The 17,404-nt window shown below is 44.0% G+C and overlaps 1 protein-coding gene across 5 annotated transcripts in view; it reads left to right on the forward strand.

Annotated features, from left to right (window-relative positions):
- DPP6 (dipeptidyl peptidase like 6) overlaps window positions 1-17,404 on the forward strand; it is a 799,862-nt gene that overhangs the window by 523,257 nt on the left and 259,201 nt on the right. For all 5 annotated transcript variants that reach the window (XM_032775624.2, XM_032775623.2, XM_032775621.2 and 2 more), the window contains 2 exons: window positions 614-708; window positions 6,621-6,695. In XM_032775624.2, coding sequence (XP_032631515.1) covers window positions 614-708; window positions 6,621-6,695 — 170 coding nt within the window. The remainder of the gene's footprint in view (window positions 1-613; window positions 709-6,620; window positions 6,696-17,404) is intronic.

Genomic DNA, 17,404 nt, shown 5'->3' on the forward strand with positions numbered 1-17,404 from the left:
AAGTGGTCAGGACCTCAGTTTTAGGTTTTATTTGAAAGGCACTGTCTTCAGCAGCAGGCTCTTCTGGAGTGCAAGGACATTACTGACTCTAGAGAAGAGATCCACCTTCAAACACCCCTTTGTGCAGTGCCATGATTTTTTCTCAGTGTTCTCCCATCAAAGTACTGATTGAGCCCAATCCTCATCTAAAGGACCTTCGCAAACCTCATCACCTTCCTGTCATTGCTTTGACCTGGCTTTCTGTAAGATAAACCTACAGTGCTCTCCCTCTTGCTCTGCACATGTGTATGTGTATATAATTTAAAAAATCTGAACGAAAACACTGTCCTGCACACACTTCTCCCCCGGAGAGAGAATGAGAGAACGAAAATATCACAGATGTTAGTAATGTTACTTAGTGCACTTCTGGAAGGAACTCAGAGACAACAGTCATGAGCAGGTTTTTAGAACCTATAGAGAATAGATTAGAATAAGTCTGGTATAAGAACAATAATTAGAATAGAAAACAGCAGTTCTTTTTAGCACAAATCCATAGTAGTTCTATGTAAATAAGCAACTTCACTGGCTAAAATCTGTCCAATTTCCTTTATGTTCTTTTTTCTTTTTCCTGCAGATAAAGAATTAATTTACAGAAACCAGAATGGCTCTGTGATCCTGCGGAATGTTGAAACAAACAATTCAATGGTATTAATAGAAAACAAAAAAATCGTAAGTATCTTCTGTAATAAGCAGGATAATTTCACAGTTTTCTTGCATTCAGGTCAATAAAGTAGAAAATGACATTTAATTTTCAACTTCATGTATTGCCAAGCAGAATATTATGGACTAAGCAACTACAGATAATGTGAAATGGATTCTGTGCTTTCTTTGTTAAGCCAGAAGCTCAGTTTTCTTCTGTGTGCAGAAAACTCTCTACTACATGTATTTGAAGCAAACCTTGCATATCATATGCCACTGAAAGAAAAATACCTTAGGCTTTTACACAGTTACTTTACGGAACATTGTATTATGTATTTATAATTTGCTTTACACTGCTAGGACTTATTTCTCCTCTTCCCTCCTCCACCCGCCTGCCTGCCCACACACAGAGAGCACAAGTATTTCTTCAAACACTTGGGAGATGCTGATTTCCTTTGAACTGTAATGAAATCATAAAAAGAAATTTTGTTTAAAACATCTAGAGCAATGTAATGGGATTACTGCATGTTGGGTTACATGGAAAAATTGAATGGATTATTGGAATAAGGTGTTAGTAAGGGGTTCCTGTAGTAAGTTGAGAGAACTGATTGACACGTAAGACAGAATTGTATCTATGCAGAAGATAATGAAAAAGTTTTGTAACAGTAAATCATATACCAAATGAACACAGAGTGATGACGAAACTAACATGTTAAATACCAGACTATTACCAACATTTGCTGTAAAAATGAATAGATCAAGTTAGTAAAAGCCAATTGCCTGTCATAAAAAGTATTCTTGTATTTACACTAGTAATGAAAGATGAGCCTCATTGTCTTTCTAAAATTAATGCTCATGCATTTGAGCTGAAAACATTCTGGATGAGAAGCTAATACTGCAAATTAATATCATACACCACTCCACTATAGACAAGAGATCCCTATCACTTTGGACGACCTGTTCGGCCTATCTCATCTCTATAGTGCACTCTGGTTCAGATCATTCCCACATAATTGTATCCATCAAGGGGACACCAGAGGCATTTAAACACCTCAGTCAGGAACATGATATAAATACCTATCCAGGCTGTAGTGAAAGGTGCAGAAGACCTCAAAACCCAGTACTATATTGGAGAGAGCAGAGCTGAATATCAGTGGTATATTCCCTCCTTCTCTGATGTTGTGAAAACCCTTCTGGAGATATAGCCCTGATAGGATTAACTCTTCTAGTCATTCATCCCCTCCTGATGAATTTTTGAGGCCAGGCAAGGATGAAGAGAGACAGCAGCAATTCTCTAGATGAAGTTCCCTTGGAAGGCAGAAAGCAAGGTGGCTTGGGGGATATCGCTGAGGGTCTGATTCTCTGCGCAGATGCCTGAGTCCTCTGTTAATGCAACCAGATATGTAGAATTTCTCCCTTTTGCTGCACCCGAATCCCTTCAGAAAAGACTATGTAACAGAAAACAGAAAAGGATGCAGAGGTTGGACAAGACGCTGGATATGAGTCAACAGTGTGCCCTTGTTGCCAAGAAGGCTAATGGCATTTTGGGCTCTATAAGTTGGGGCATTGCCAGCAGATTGAGGGATGTGATCATTCCTCTCTATTCAACATTGGTGAGGCCTCATCTGGAGTACTGTGTCCAGTTTTGGGCCCCACACTACAAGAAGGATGTGGAAAAATTGGAAAGAATCCAGTGGAGGGCAACAAAAATTATTAGGGGGCTGGAGCACATGACTTATGAGGAGTGGCTGAGGGAACTGGGATTGTTTTAGTCTCTACAAGACTGATAGCAATGACTGGAGCGGAACATGTGGTCACTGCACTTGTCAACACGAGCTGTGAAATAGGTAGTCTTCCAAAGTAGGATAGGATCAGGACTGTTTGCTCGAGGGTGACACGTTAGATATGACAGAACAATGGGAGATAATTATGAGTCCTCAAGATTGACAAGTCGGGGAGGTTTTTATGCGAAGGTGGTATGGAAGGTGTAGGGTGAAAAGCACAGCGTTTTATCAATGTAGAGTAGGGTGGATGAACCTAGCGGAGACGGGGATAGGGGAATTATCTCCTCACGGGACGTTGGTAGGAAATCTCTCTTTTACATGTGTGTCGGGTGCTTGTTAACAAGAGACTCAGGCTTGACAAAACCCGGCTGGGATGATTTAGTTGGGGATGGTCCTGCTTTGAGCAGGAGTTGGACATAGATGACCTCCTGAGGTCCCTTCCAACCCTGATATTCTATGATTCTATGATTCCGTGAAAGCCTGCTGCCTCAAAGCTAAGTGTTTATTACCTAACTTTGCCTCCCTATATTGGAGGGATTGGGCCTTCTCTTACCCATATACACCATGCTCCCAATGCTAAGCCATTTTGCTCTAAGTTGCACTGACTGGAAACATCCATCAAGAGGCCATTTTGCCAGCCAACAATTGCATTCCCATATGCAGGGGAATCCCCACATGGCTGGTAGAGCTGCTTTTTTGCTTGCTCTGCAGGGTTGGAATGATGCAAAGCACTGTCAAAGAATCCACTGCCCTTCAACAGCAAACTTTTGTTCCTCCAAGTTTTGGTACAGTCAAAGGTTCTTCTTCCAAGATCGCAGAAATATGTCTGGTCACAAAAGCAGAACAAAAGCTTAGATAGATTTAACATAATTGTCCAACAGCTGTTAAAAAGAGCTCTGGACATTGTGGACTGAATTTTGCCACCCAACCCTCCCCTCACCCCACCCCCCAAAAAACCCAAAACAAAAGAAAAAAACAACAACAGCAACAAAAAACAATCCACAAGAAAGCCTTGTTCGGAAACCTGTTTGGCTTCAGGAAAATACTAAAACCACATTTCATATTGACTTCACGCTGCAGTAATCTCATTTTCCTCATACTTAGTTCTAGCAGTGTCAATGTTTTAACTATGCCTAAGAGATCTGTCTAAAAGTAATACTGAAGTACTGTCTTCAAGCTTTTTATCATTGTGCTATATCCAGCTTTAAAGGTCACATGTTTTCATTTTACCTTCACATCGTGCTATGCCTCCGAGGCTGTGCTGTTTTACCATTACTTTGTCCACAAGCAGACGCTGCATAGCTAATTACATCAATGACTGATTCCCTGGCACCTTTACAAAGACATGCACATTCTGTTGAACCACAGAAATTCATGTCAGGAAGCTAAAAAGGGGAGAATAAATCAACCACATCTGCCTTCAAGCACATACCACTTGTGTCCTGATGTATATTTTAGATCTGTGAAATAAGGGTCTGGTCGTGGTTTTCATATTTTCAGCTTGCAAGAAAGCCCATAGTCATCCAGCTATTTCTTTGTTTAGTAGTTCAGCTCTATAATACAGCAAATATTCATACTTTCCTCCTAGGAAACCCCCATGTTCTTTTTCCCTATTCATTTCCCACCGGTCTCAAAGGCCACATGCGGAGGTGCCTCTCTTCCCTGGCAATGACTGTTGAATGGAAGTTTCTCCAGAACCTATCCATTGTGCCTTACGAATCCGTGCGGAGCACTGTCACACAGTATATGCTCCCTCTAATATGGCCTAAAAGCACCATCAGCCCGTGAACAGACTGAGTCTCGTTTTCATCCATTCTCTGCATGACAGCACCATGCTTTAGACCAGCAGGCTTTCTCTGTTGAAAACTTTCTGCCAACTGTATATACAACAATTGTTTCTATAACTGCTCTATGCTGCTTTTCCCACGGAGCGCATCAGCTGTGCTCTGTGTAGAGGAATTGACAATTTCCTTTAATAGCTGACTTTTCTTAGCTGAATTCATGAGAGTTTTATTTTCTATGGCTTCAAATAGCCTTTCACTGTCTGCTCTTTATTCCATTGGTTCTTAGTTTTTGGCCATACCATGAAAGAAAGATAGTCTGCAGACTAGCCCTCCTTGCAACTCCCCAGCCCCCTACTACTTTGTTTTCCCCCAAAAAAATATTTAATTCTGCAGATCACCAACGTGGGTTCTCCAGCCCAATTGATGGCAGTCCATGGACCTGCTACAGAACCTCTGCTCTAACTTATTCAGATGTTACAATAACGCTATGACTTACCTTACCATCAAGAGTTGTTGTGTGCAATATTCTGAATGTGTCCTCCTCTGTTTGGTGCTAGAAGATCTTCCTCTCTGTTACATTGGGCCCCTGTCTCCAAAAACTGCAGAGCTGTATTCACTTTCTCTTTACTGCTCTTCGTGCCCTGGGCTGGAGGTTTTAGATCTATTCTTTGGGGAAGAGCCTTTTCTCATGTGCTTTTTTATCATATAGCCGCTGAAGGAACATCTCATTTTTGGTGGTTTTTCCTTTGCCTCCCTACTTTAAACTGTACGGTATAAGCATCGTATCTGCCTATGCTTCTAGACTGCCTAGTTTGTCATGGATTTTATTATTCATCTTATTTACATTGACTTATTCCTTCAATCCCATCCACCCACTTCTTTTATCCTAGTCTTGTGTCAGAGCAACTTTCTTTGTCTTGGCACAGATTCCTTCCTTCACATTATTAATATATCAGCAAACAAAATCTGTCTTCATGCTGACAGTGCTGCCTGGCACACTCCTACAGGCACCCCTCCAGTCTAAACCGCTTTCACTGCTCACTGCCCTCTGCCTTTGGATAGCTTGTCTGATTCTTAATGCACTCGAACCTGCTCACTGACCTTGTGAAGGACTTCTTTGTGTGATACTGTCTGCTTGCACTATGTCCAAGATCCTACTTCATTGTGTTTCTTGGTAATCTCTCAAAAAATTCCGTCCAATTTGTTATGTGGAAAAAAAGGATTTAAAAACAAGAGGATGAAAAGCATATTAGAGTGACCTCTCTTTGGCCTTGGCAGTGTTGGAGCTGACGCTGCATATTAAAACCACAGAGGAAAGGGGAAGAGACATCTGCACTAGACAAATTAGAAGCAGAGGAGGGAAGAAACATCGCCAGACAAGTATCTGGAGCGGCTGTATATTAATGGTAATGCAAGGGCTAATTTTAGGCACAGCCCTCAGGAAAGGCTGATGCATAAACTGCATCGCCCCAGAACCAATCTTGGGAGACATGGTGACTAAGACAGCCCTGTGAGGAACAATCCCTACCCTGATTCTGCCTTGCTTTCTCTAGGGGGTGAGTGATGGTAGTGCTTTATGGCTGGCCTGTACCAGCACTGATTTACTATTCTCCCACCCCTATTTGGTGGCTCAAATACCTCGGCCAGTGACTGGGGAGAATTGGGTGGAACCAAGGCTTCTCCCATGTCCCATTGCTTCTCATTCACTTCCTGCCCTTCAGCTACAGGAAGAAGTAAACAAATAAGTAGGCCCATTTACTCCTGTGCTGTCAGGCCCAAGATAGTCTGCACAGGCATGCAAGAGGGGTTCTTACTCCATGGGGCAGGCACAGCCCAAGTCACACGGTAGCTTTTATGCAGTGTGTTGGGAATGTCCCAGGTATAGAAGATGCAGGGGTTACTGCCTCAGGAGCTTACACACTGAGGAGAAGACAACAACACAGGCTCAGCCACTGAGGGGAAGAGAAGAACGGAGTCCTCTCCAGTTTTTACTATCCTGTGTTTTCTGTTCCCATGCTGACATGCATTCGCACCTAGTTCCCACCCCATCAGCTTTTTGCATAGGACTACACGTATGTGGCGCTGTAGATGGACGTTAATGTGAGGGAAGGAAATGAGTAGGGGAGAAGAACACGTGAGTGAGACATGGTGCTGAGTCTCCATGGGGTGTGCAGGTGTAAGGGGACATGCACAGCGGTGTATAAGCTGTTCACTTTTTTATCAAGACAAGGTAGGATTTACAAGTGTCTTCTAAAAAAATGAAGTCAGACAATACTTCCTTCCCTCCCCCCATGACGAGCATGAAAATAGTTTGACATATGAGGCTTTAGAACTACAAAATCACTTGTATTTTAACATCTGATTATCTTTTTAGGTCTCCTTAAAGGCCATTCGTTATGAAGTGTCACCTGATCGGGAGTATGCGCTTTACGCATTTGACGTTGAACCCGTAAGTACATTGATTTCATCAGCAAAATACAATTAATCACTTTTCCCACTTTGATTCTTATACAATATTTAACTTCATTCATCATTATAGAACAAAGACAGAACGAAAAGCCCCTCACTGCCATAAAATATATTCTCCAAGTGTGTGTCACTGCCATTTAATAGAGGGGAAAGGTATAAATAACACCATGGGGTAACACTGTGAATGCCAGAGTTTTATATGGTTTGGGAGGGAGATTGTAAGGACATGTCTTTGCTACAAGGATTTCTGTTCCCCTTCAGTGTAATTCTTTTCCATGACTCCTTCCTCACTCACACCATACATTTCTTCTTAAGAGCAAAAAGCAACTGTCAGTATCTCCCACAACTGAAATAATACATTAATTATAGTGTCACTGTTCCCAGTGCTGCAGTTAAGGTTGAGCTATCGCTTTCATTATAAAGCTCTTTTTTCAGAGATTTATACATAAGTCATCCATAAAAATTCACCTCTGGCAACTACTAAGTTTTAGATTAGGGCTATTTTTATTTTTTTTTATTAAGTTAAAAGAGAAAAACTGGAGCTTGGTTACTTTTAATGATCATTAAATATGAGGAAACGAGACATTGACTGGCTCCGGATGCTCTTTTTGGGCTTCCATAATGTTTCGTTTTCCTTTTAAACCTTCTTTGTATAAAATCTGAAGATTCTGAATGATGGGTGTGTGGTCCTATCTCGGGATGTTATAAACTGCACAAGTTTTGCTTTCAGAGTTTACAATAGCACCAGAAACTCTCAGTGGAAATCATTCACTCTGCCTGTTGTGGAGGGGTTGTTGTTTTTTCCTGTATAATGACATAATCACCCAAAGGGCCAGCATATTTCTGCTGCTTTAGTAGAGGTTGTAGTCCCGGTTCTCATTTTACTTACTCCAGTATCTTCACTGGAGTTATTCCTAATCCCCAATGGGGTAAAGAACAGAAGAGTCATGCCTAGTGCTGTTAGATAAAGGTCAGGTAAAATTATGGTGTCATCTTTGAGGATGATTTTAAAGCAGGGGTCTCAAACTCAAATGACCACGAAGGCTGCATGAGGACTAGTGCCTTGGCTCGAAGGTCACATCACTGACACTCACCCCTTCCTGCCCCCGGCCCCGCCCCCACTCTATCGCTTCCATGAGTCCCCACCCCTGCCCTGCCTCTTCCTGCCCCTTCCCTGCCTCCATTCCAACCCCTTCCCTGAAGTCCTCACCCCAGCTCTGCCCCCTCCCTGCCCTCAGGGGGTGCAGGAGAGGTGCGGGCTGTGATGGGGGCTCAGGGCAGGGAGTTGTGGTGGAGGAGGTGTGCAGGGTACGGCAGGGGGCTCAGGGCAGGGAGTTGTGGTTTGGGGTGCAGGAGGTGTGCAGGGTATGGCAGGGGGTCGGGGTGCAGGGTGCGGCAGTGGGGTCAGGGCAGGGAGTTGGGATGTGGGGTGCAGGAGGGGTGAGGGCTACAGCAGGGGTTTGAGGGCAGGGTGTGGCAGGGGGCTCAGAGCAGGGACTTGGGGTGGGGGAGGGTGTGAGATGTGGCAGGGGGCCATGTTTGAGACCCCTGTTTTAAAGGCTGCTTGGTGTGGGAGGCTGCCTGCTAGAAAATGGTCCTTAGTGCAGATTTCACTGTATGCTCCTTTAAAACCCTTCTTAATGTACATTTCCCCAGAAGGTTAGCACAGTTCAGAGTGAGCCGTTCCAGACTTTGGAAGGGAATACAACTTTCTTAAATTAAAAGATACTGACAAATACTGAAAACTGCCTAATGCTATGCTTGCCTGAGCAAGCAGAATCTGCCCCTAAGAATCCCCTGACCAGTGTCTCTGATAATTATGACAGACATGGAGGAAAGGAGTGTGGATTAGATACTGCCAGTAAAAATGCTGGGCCCACATTGTCTGCTTCTGGGGTTAAACAGCACAAAAAAGCTCAGGGGGAGAAAACTCCCAAGATGTGTCTCAGTTTTCTCCAAATTCTTCTGAGAGTGAGGGTGGAGTTTGTATCCCTGAATAAGAAGCAGAAAAGCCAACAGATCCCCATTCCCCTGAAATCTGCACAGACCTCAGAAGATATACAAGAGGCCAGGATCATTTTACACAGTAGCTCTGCGACTCTATACCAGTTCAAGGGCCCTTGCGGATCAAACCAGGTTCCCTGTTTTCAGCAGAATTCCTATTGCAAGGGAGAGGCCAGGTGTGTTCCTTCCACTGGCCCCTCCCATCTCCACACTTGCAGTCTCAGATCCATGAAGGGTTCTCAATAGGCTCCTGGGCAAGAGTTTGACAGTGGTGTGGAGGTGGAGAACCCTTCCCAGGGATGGATGGCTGGATGGACGGAGGATTCTGTCCACATGCAGAAGTTAGAAGCACCATCTCTTCATGGTTTGCGCTTCCTCCTGATGCCTCATGCCATCAGAAAAGAAAAATGGTAGGTTTAAGGATGGAGAGTCATGCTTTGCAAAGATGTCAGAATGTTTCACACTTGTGATTTACAGCCATTTGTGTGCAATCTGTATCTCTGCCATGGTCCCTGTTTACAAACCTGGGCACTTAAGTTAGGATGCTCCTTTCTAAATCTGAATGTTCAAATGAGTTTTTAGGCATCACAAGCAATTATTTGGGCATCTAAGTGCTGATCTGCATTCCCAGATGTGACATGAGGCCCCCAACCTTGTAAATTGTTCTCTACAATGTGGTCATATATGAGATTATTATAGCAATAGTTTCCTGTTCAAGAGTATTTGTACGTTCAGTGGAAATGTCCAGTTCTTAAAGGGAGCCGCACTGGTTCCTTATTTTGCATCCTGAAAGATTATTGAATTTTGCTCTTATCATAGAATATCAGAGTTGGAAGGGACCTCAGGAGGTCATCTAGTCCAACCCCCTGCTCAAAGCAGGACCTAATCCCCAACTAAATCATCCCAGCCAAGACTTTGTCAAGTCTGACCTTAAAAACCTCTAAGAAAGGAGATTCCACTACCTCCCTAAGTGACCCATTCCAGTGCTTCACCACCCTCCTACTGAAAAAGTTTTTCCTAAAATCCCCCACTGCAGCTTGAGATCTTTACTCTGTGTTCTGTCATCTGGTACCACTGAGAACAGTCTAGATCCATCCTCTTTGGAACCCCTTTTTCGGGTAGTTGAAAGCAACGGAGCAAATCCTCCTCATTCTTATCTTCTGCAGACTAAACAATCCCAGTTCCCTCAGCCTCTCCTCATAAGTCATGTGCTCCAGCCCCCTAATCATTTTTGTTGCCCTCCGCTGGAATCTTTCCAATTTTTCCACATCCTTCTTGTAGTATGGGGCCCAAAACTGGACACAGTACTCCAGATGAGGCCTCACCAATGCCGAATAGAGGGGAATTTTGCAGCGTTACATTGATTTAACTCTGCACCCGTCCACACGACGAAGCCATTTTTGTTGACTTAAAGGGCTCTTAAAATCGATTTCTGTACTCCTCCCCCAACAAAGGGATTAGCGCTGAAATCGACATTGCCAGGTCAAATTTGGGGTAGCGTGGACACAATTCGATGTTATTGGCCTCCAGGAGCTATCCCAGAGTACTCCATTGTGACCGCTCTGGACAGCACTTTGAACTCAGATGCATTAGCCAGGTACACAGGAAAAGCCTCGGGAACTTTTGAATTTCATTTCCTGTTTGGCCAGCGTGGCGAACTCAGCAGCGCTCAGCAGCACAGGTGACCATGCAGTCCCCCCAGAATCTTTCTACGTCCCCCGTATCATCTCCATCCCTGAGGTTATTGCAGATTAGAAGGCGAAAAAAAACGCACTCGCAATGACGTTTTCTGAGCTCATGTAGTCCTCCAACACTGATAGGGCACAGCGTAATGCATGGAGGCATTCAGTGGCAGAGGCCAGGAAAGAATTGCTGTTTGCTTAATGGCAAAAGTATCATGCCTCGCTAACGATCCTGCCTGAGCCAGATCACTGTGTCAGCCTTGGACGGGGTTATGACTGCTTTGTGAGCAGGAAGGCCATAGATATAGACATTGCATTAGGTAGCTTCTGTAGCTGGAGAAAACATTCCTGTGCATTCGGCAAAGTCTTTGGCAAAAAAAGAGAAGCCCCATAGTGTAGTGGTTATCACATTCACCTTACACACAAAAGCCCTGTAGTGTAGTGGTTATCACATTCACCTAACGCACAATACATCTATGGTTCAAAACCGGGCAGAAACAAGTCACTGTTCCTTTTTCTGACTCCCCTCCTGCATTTTTAGTCTTAGAACAGACTGCACTGTGAAATTTTACTTTGAATTATATCATTTATGAGTTAAATAATATAGAAGCTCTCTCTCAGTTATAGGTCCGGCTTCCTTATCCTTTCAGCTGCTCTGGTTAGGGGTGGGAGGAAATTTTCATGAAGCCTTTTATAGGGACTAATGCAATCTAGGACTCTGAAATAATCTTAACATGGCCCATAGAGTGCAATCCTTCGTTCTGGATTTGTCATTCCACAAGTTGAACTGCTCCTTACTACTGTCCAGGCTTCATGAGCCATGGGAGCAGGGGGCAGGCTGGGGTAGGTGCGACCACATGGTAATGCCAGCTGGGAGAGCAGCCTGAGGCAGAAGCCTCCAGCTCGCATGATATTCCAGGCAGGACTGAATCTCCATGAGATGAAACTTAAATAAGAGAATGACCTGGAGTCACTCCCATTCAGTGCTCTAAGAGGAGGATAGCCATGTCTGTCCAGGCACCCCTGATTGACCTCACTGAGGTCTGCCAGCTGAATGGGGCTGAGCAAGATCCCGGCCGGCAGGAGCCAGCCGACGGAGCCCCAGACCGGCAGCAGGCTGAGCTGCTCACCCTGCTGCCGGTCTGGGGCTCCGTCCGCTGACCTGCTCAGCCTGCTGCCTGACTGTGGTTCCAATCATCCAAGCAGGCAGCAGGCTGAGCAGATCCAGTGAACGGGACCCCAGAAAAAAGGCGTGAAACAATTGTCTGTTGTTGCTTTCATGACGGGGGAGAGGGGGCTGACAACATGTACCCAGAACCACCCGCGACAAAGGTTTTGTCCCATCAGGCATTGGGAGCTCAACTCAGATTTCCAGTGGGTGGTGGAGACTGCGGGAACTGTAAAATAGCTACCCACAGTGCAACGCTCCAAAAGTCGATGCTAGCCTCGGTACTGTGGACGCACTCTGCCGAGTTAATGGTCTTAATGGTCTTAAGTGGGGACACACACAATCAACTGTATAAAATCAATTTCTGAAAAATGGACTTCTATACATTTGACCTAATTTCGTAGTGTAGACATAGTGGAGTAAAAACCAAAGTGGAATACTTGACATGTATTTCTGATTGAGACATTTGAATGACAGACATGGGAACCATTGTCTGTATATTTGGATATAGATGTTATGGTTGGTCAGATTGCATCAGTTTCCATTGTAATACTGTTTTTGGATGCTCATGTTTTTGAATCTTTCACCTTTGAGGCTACAGTTTTGTATATATGCTTTCAGTGTAGAGATTTTTATTTTTAAGTTTGGGCAAAAAAGGTTTTCACTTTTCTCATTCTGTTAAAAACAATTTTATTTTTTTTTTGCAACTTTAACAACGCTAGAGTCAAAATGGCTGGGATTTAGAAGTTAGAGTTTGACATGGAAAAGGTCACCATCGTGCCTGTTTTATTCTAGACGAGATTGGTTTTGCATTGACCGGCTTACGGGAAGGCTGGGCAGAATTTGATTTTTATTTGTTGATAATTTCAACGGTTCATATCTATGTGTATTTGTAAGCATTTTTTTTATTTTTATTGATTTAAGTTTTCTCCATTGCAGGAAGGTTGGAAGGTCACAGAATGGGGATGGGTGGGGGTAAGTGTCAGACAATAATTATTTAATGACCATAGATGTTGAGATTCAAAAAGATAAAAGCTTTATAACTGTTAAAACACAAATTGTCAACATCACATCAAAATATACAAAGTAAATATCCTTAAAAGAATTTCTCAAGCAGCATATACCTTACTTTGCCTATCTATAAATTTTAGTTGTTACTCATGGAAATATTTTTTCCTCTGTTTGTTTATGTGCAGTGAAATCTATGTTTATCGACATTTACAGACAAAAATCTAATCCTTCCAAGCCTGCTTGTTAGAATTGCAAAATAGTTCTGAGCATGCTCAATAGATTTTATTCTGCTTGCTCAGTCAGTGCTCAGCTAAGGAAATGTACGCAGCTAAGGCCACGTCTAGACTACGCGCCGTATCGGCGCGTTAAAATCGATTGCTCGGGGATCAATATATCGCGTCTGATCTAGACGGGATATATCGATCCCTGAGCGCGCTTATATCGATTCCGGAACTCCACCAAAACCAACGGAGTTCCGGAATCGACATGGCGAGCCGCTTACATCGATCCCGCGCGGTGAAGACGGGTGAGTAAATCGATTTTAGATATTCGATTTCAGCTACTCTATTCTCGTAGCTGAAATTGCATATCTAAAATCGATCTTCTCGCGTAGTGTAGACCTGGCCTAAGTTAACTTTATAATTAGGGTCATCACCTGGGACCATGACTGAATCAAGGTGCACAGGGCAGAACCTTGACTTCATCCCCTGCACTCCATCTGAGGCTGTAAATGAGCAGGGATAAAGCCAGGGCAGTAGTAGACCTTGTGAGATGCACAGAGGCTGAGTTAAAGGTACACTGGACCAGATCCTCAACCCTGGTTAAGTCCTCTTGGTACCGATCCAGTTTAAAGCTGCCTCAGTCGGGCAGCCTGTATTGTGTTGTAATACGACAGGAGCAGAGTTATGTCACCGATTTCCTGACTCTTGAGCACTTAATCTTGCAATCTCAGTGCAGCTTTTTGTATAGGATAGAAGTAATATACTTGCTAGAGATGGGAGGAGCAGGTGGTGTTTGTATCCTGGATTAAATTTAGATTAGATTTTGGATGTTTTAGCACCAAAATTTCAAACCACCACCATTTGTAACTGTGGCATTATTTCACCCAGAAAAGCCCCTTTGCATTTGGGCCTGACTTGGAACTAAAACTGTAGGACGTCAGTCAGGTGATCAGACACAAAGGCCTTAGCCTCCTGGAATTCAACGGGGTTTGGATAGAAGGGGATATACTCATTAGCATGCTGGCTTTTCTTTGGGGTTCCTCTTTTTAAAATGTGCCTGGATTCTAGCCACGAAGTTCAGAGCCTCCAAAATGCATAGGCATGTGATGTTTGTGCTGTAGCACTTCGATGTTAAATACATCAAATCTCAAGGCCAGCTCAGCAGATTTATGCTCTGGCTGGAGGCAATACTTGGCCCATGGGTATCAGGAAAGGGCACTCTTCTTCACCATTTCTTTCTGCATGTGGTCTGCCCCCACTTGCCAGCTGTACTCCCGGAACACGCTCCTGAAGAGCTGACATTGCAGTCTCTTGAACTGACCCTGCTCCATTCAGGTTGCACATGTGCCATTCATGCAAGTTATAATGATTTGAACTTCTGCAACGCCTGTCTTCAGAGAACCTCAAAGGGTCCTGCTAGGTTTTGATTTCCACCCCAATTGCATGCCCAGAATGTTTGTGGATAATATAGCTTTTATGACTGAATTTTAAAATATCCTGGCAGCTTTTCTGTATTCTGTCCCATATCCATAGCTTTTTGGATATAAAGAATAATTAAAAAAACTAAACCATAGTCTTGTGCAAGTTCTTCTGGTAATCTGAATAACTAGTGGAGTTTGTGTAATTGGTAATAAAAGAAATAGAGGAAAATAAATGAGGAGAAAAGTGGTTTTGCTGAGTGACACAGTGAGATATTAAATAGAGAATTCTTAATTGCTTTTGTTATGAATGGCTATTATTGTAATGTGGCGGCAAGGAAAAAAAAATTGCCCAGATCCTTTTTAAAGCTATTTGTTCTTCATTTCCAATTTAGCAGTCCATTACTGTGTGTGAGCTAGTTAAGAACAATTATATCCAGGAAATCCAAGCTGATTAATATGGACCAAACTACTAGAGTTTTTTGCACAACAATTAGGACTTAGGGACTTTTATGGCTGGTACCACAGACACTATTACTTATTTTGCAACTAAAGCAGTTCATTTTATATTGCTGAAAACTATAAAGAATTAATCATTGTTGTAATTAGAGCTGGTCCAACTGTTGAGAATTGTTTATTTGGTGAATTAAGCCTTTTGTTCTGTTTTCAAGTTGTCATAGAGCCCATGATCATTTACAAAGTTTTTGTTTGTGTGTTTAAAGTAGCATTGCATGACAAAAAGTTTGTGAACAAATGCCAGCTCCTACAGGCTACTCACAAACTGTTGCACTTAGTTATTTACTGTTTGGAATTGACTATGTAAATAGCTTTACTGGTCACATGGTATTCCTTCTGTGGAGCCATGACTGACCAAAGCGCATAAGCACATGCTGAACTTCAAGCACAAGCAGCCTTCAGCATGTGCTTTGCTCATTCTGGGCCTAGATGATTTAATTATTGTATAAACTACTTCTCTGTCCTCCCAGAAAAAAAACTGGGCCGTTTTGCTATTCAATGAATTTTGTTTCTTGATTAAATAACTCTCAGCTTTGGGTCTAGAACTTGTGAAAAATTGTGCCAACACCACCTCACCCACATTTTCCAGGCCTAGATTTGTGTTTTTGACTCCAATCACACACTTATTCTACTTTAAATAAACATTTAAAAATTAATAAAATAATAACAACATATTTGTTGCCTTCAAAGTACTAATATGGAAGATGGATTCTCCTGTTGCATTGGTGGATGTGTGTTAAGCTAGTGCTAACTTGAGTTCTGGGTTTGTTTTTATGGCTTCTGATATGGGAAGCGAGTCCAATCTGGGACTTGAAAATGGGATTGCACGTCTTACAAATGTAGTCATTGTTGGGGGGTGGGTTTAAGACGTTGGCCTTACAAAATGCTTTCTTCTCCTGCAGACACCTCATACACTTCTCCTCAAAAGCGTCTGGGTCTGTGGGCTGGGCGACGACTCACTGGTGCGGCGCCTCCTGTTGGTTGTCTCGGGAATTAGCTCTTCCAGCCCAGAGCCCCCTCTGCAGGCCGGTGTCTCACCTGCTGCTGGCCCCCATGTCCCTCACAGACCCCGGTGCCCTTTACATCAGTTTTGCCCCCAACAGTAACCCACAATCTGGGTCTCCCATCCAGGGGAATCCCCAGCCCTCTAAACCCACCTTGCCTCAGTGGCTACTGCCAGGCATCATCTAGCCCCCGCTCCCTGGGGATGACTGCAGTCTGTAAACCATTCATCATCAGCAAGGAGGTTAGGGCCTGCTGCCTTTGCCTATCTCTGGGCTTGCTCCCCTGCAGCCCAGGTACCTTTTTGGACTTTTTTTAGCAGGCCTGGGGTTTTACTAGGCTGAGCTCCCTCTGCCCTTCCTCAGCACTGCTCCACCTCAGGTACCCTTCTCACCTCCCAGGCAGCCAGGTCCTTCTCTCTCAGAAAGCTAGAGAGAGAGTATGTTAGCCTCTGGCCCTCAGCCCTCTTATAGGGCCAGCTGTGGCCTGATTGGGGTGTGGCCCCATCTGTGGCTGCTTCCCCCAATCAGCCTAGCTTTTCCCCACCACAACCCTCTCCAGGGCTGCTTTAACCCCTTCAGGGCCGGGGCGGGGTGACCACCCCACTACAGTCTGTCCAGCGCAACACGTTCCCAGGTTCTAATTTCTATCTTTTGTGCTCTTCATGGCTTTCAAGGTGTCTTTATATCTGAGGATGGGTTGACCCTTTGTGTGGGTTCTTGTGCTCACTTGGCTATAAAGCACCTCTTTCAGTATATGGGAGATCTCCATGCGGACCCCATGTCTGACCCAGCGAAGCTAAGCCCTGATGAGCACACTCTTGATGCCAGGGATTTGGCACCTATCAAGGATTTCAGTATGGGGGATCCTGTGCTGCCACTTGGTGTTGCAGGTGGATCTTAGGCAGCGAGGATGGACGCTCTCCAGCTGTTCGATGTAGCGTCGGTAGAGCGTCCATGTTTTGCAGCCATAGAGAAGTGAGGTGAGCACAACAGCAAGGTAGATTTTTATCTTGTTTCAGAGGCAGACTCCACGTTCCCTCCAGGGCCTGGCCTTTGCGAGGCACTGAGTGATCTCATCGTCCAACAGGGTGTTGCTGCAAAGTATGCTACCCATGTAGAAGAATTTCCTGACCTATTTAATGGGTGTGTTGTCAGCTTGTGATGCTGGTGGCCTGGTGCTAACTAGTGCATGACCTCCATCTTTTTCAGGCTGACTGTGAAACCAAAGCCTTTTGAGGCATAGCCAAAGTGGTCCATGAAAAATTGATTGTCCTTGAGCATGTGTGCAATGAGGACAGAGTCATCAGCAAACAGGAGCTCTCTTAGTAGCTGTTTGTTACCTTAGTGTGGGCCCGGAGTCACTGCAGATTGAACAGACGCCCATCTAGTCTGAACCAGATGTATACACCTCTGTCAAAGTCCTTGAATGCAAATAAAAGCATGGCTAAAAAGACAATGACAAAGAGGACTGGAGCCATTATGCATCCTTGTTCAGTGCCATTATGACCCTGCCAGCAGGTACGGGATCTTGGGGGACAACTACTGCTCTGGTGGGGTGCAAAATAAACTTTATTAAGAAAATGCAAAAACAGGGAAAATTCAATAGTGAGGGGTATGGGGTTTGTTAAGGTAGACAATTGGGGAGGGGTTTCTTTTAGTAAATAG

The sequence above is a fragment of the Chelonoidis abingdonii genome, chromosome 2 (assembly GCF_003597395.2).
Source record: "Chelonoidis abingdonii isolate Lonesome George chromosome 2, CheloAbing_2.0, whole genome shotgun sequence".
In the NCBI taxonomy this organism is placed as follows: domain Eukaryota; kingdom Metazoa; phylum Chordata; order Testudines; family Testudinidae; genus Chelonoidis; species Chelonoidis abingdonii.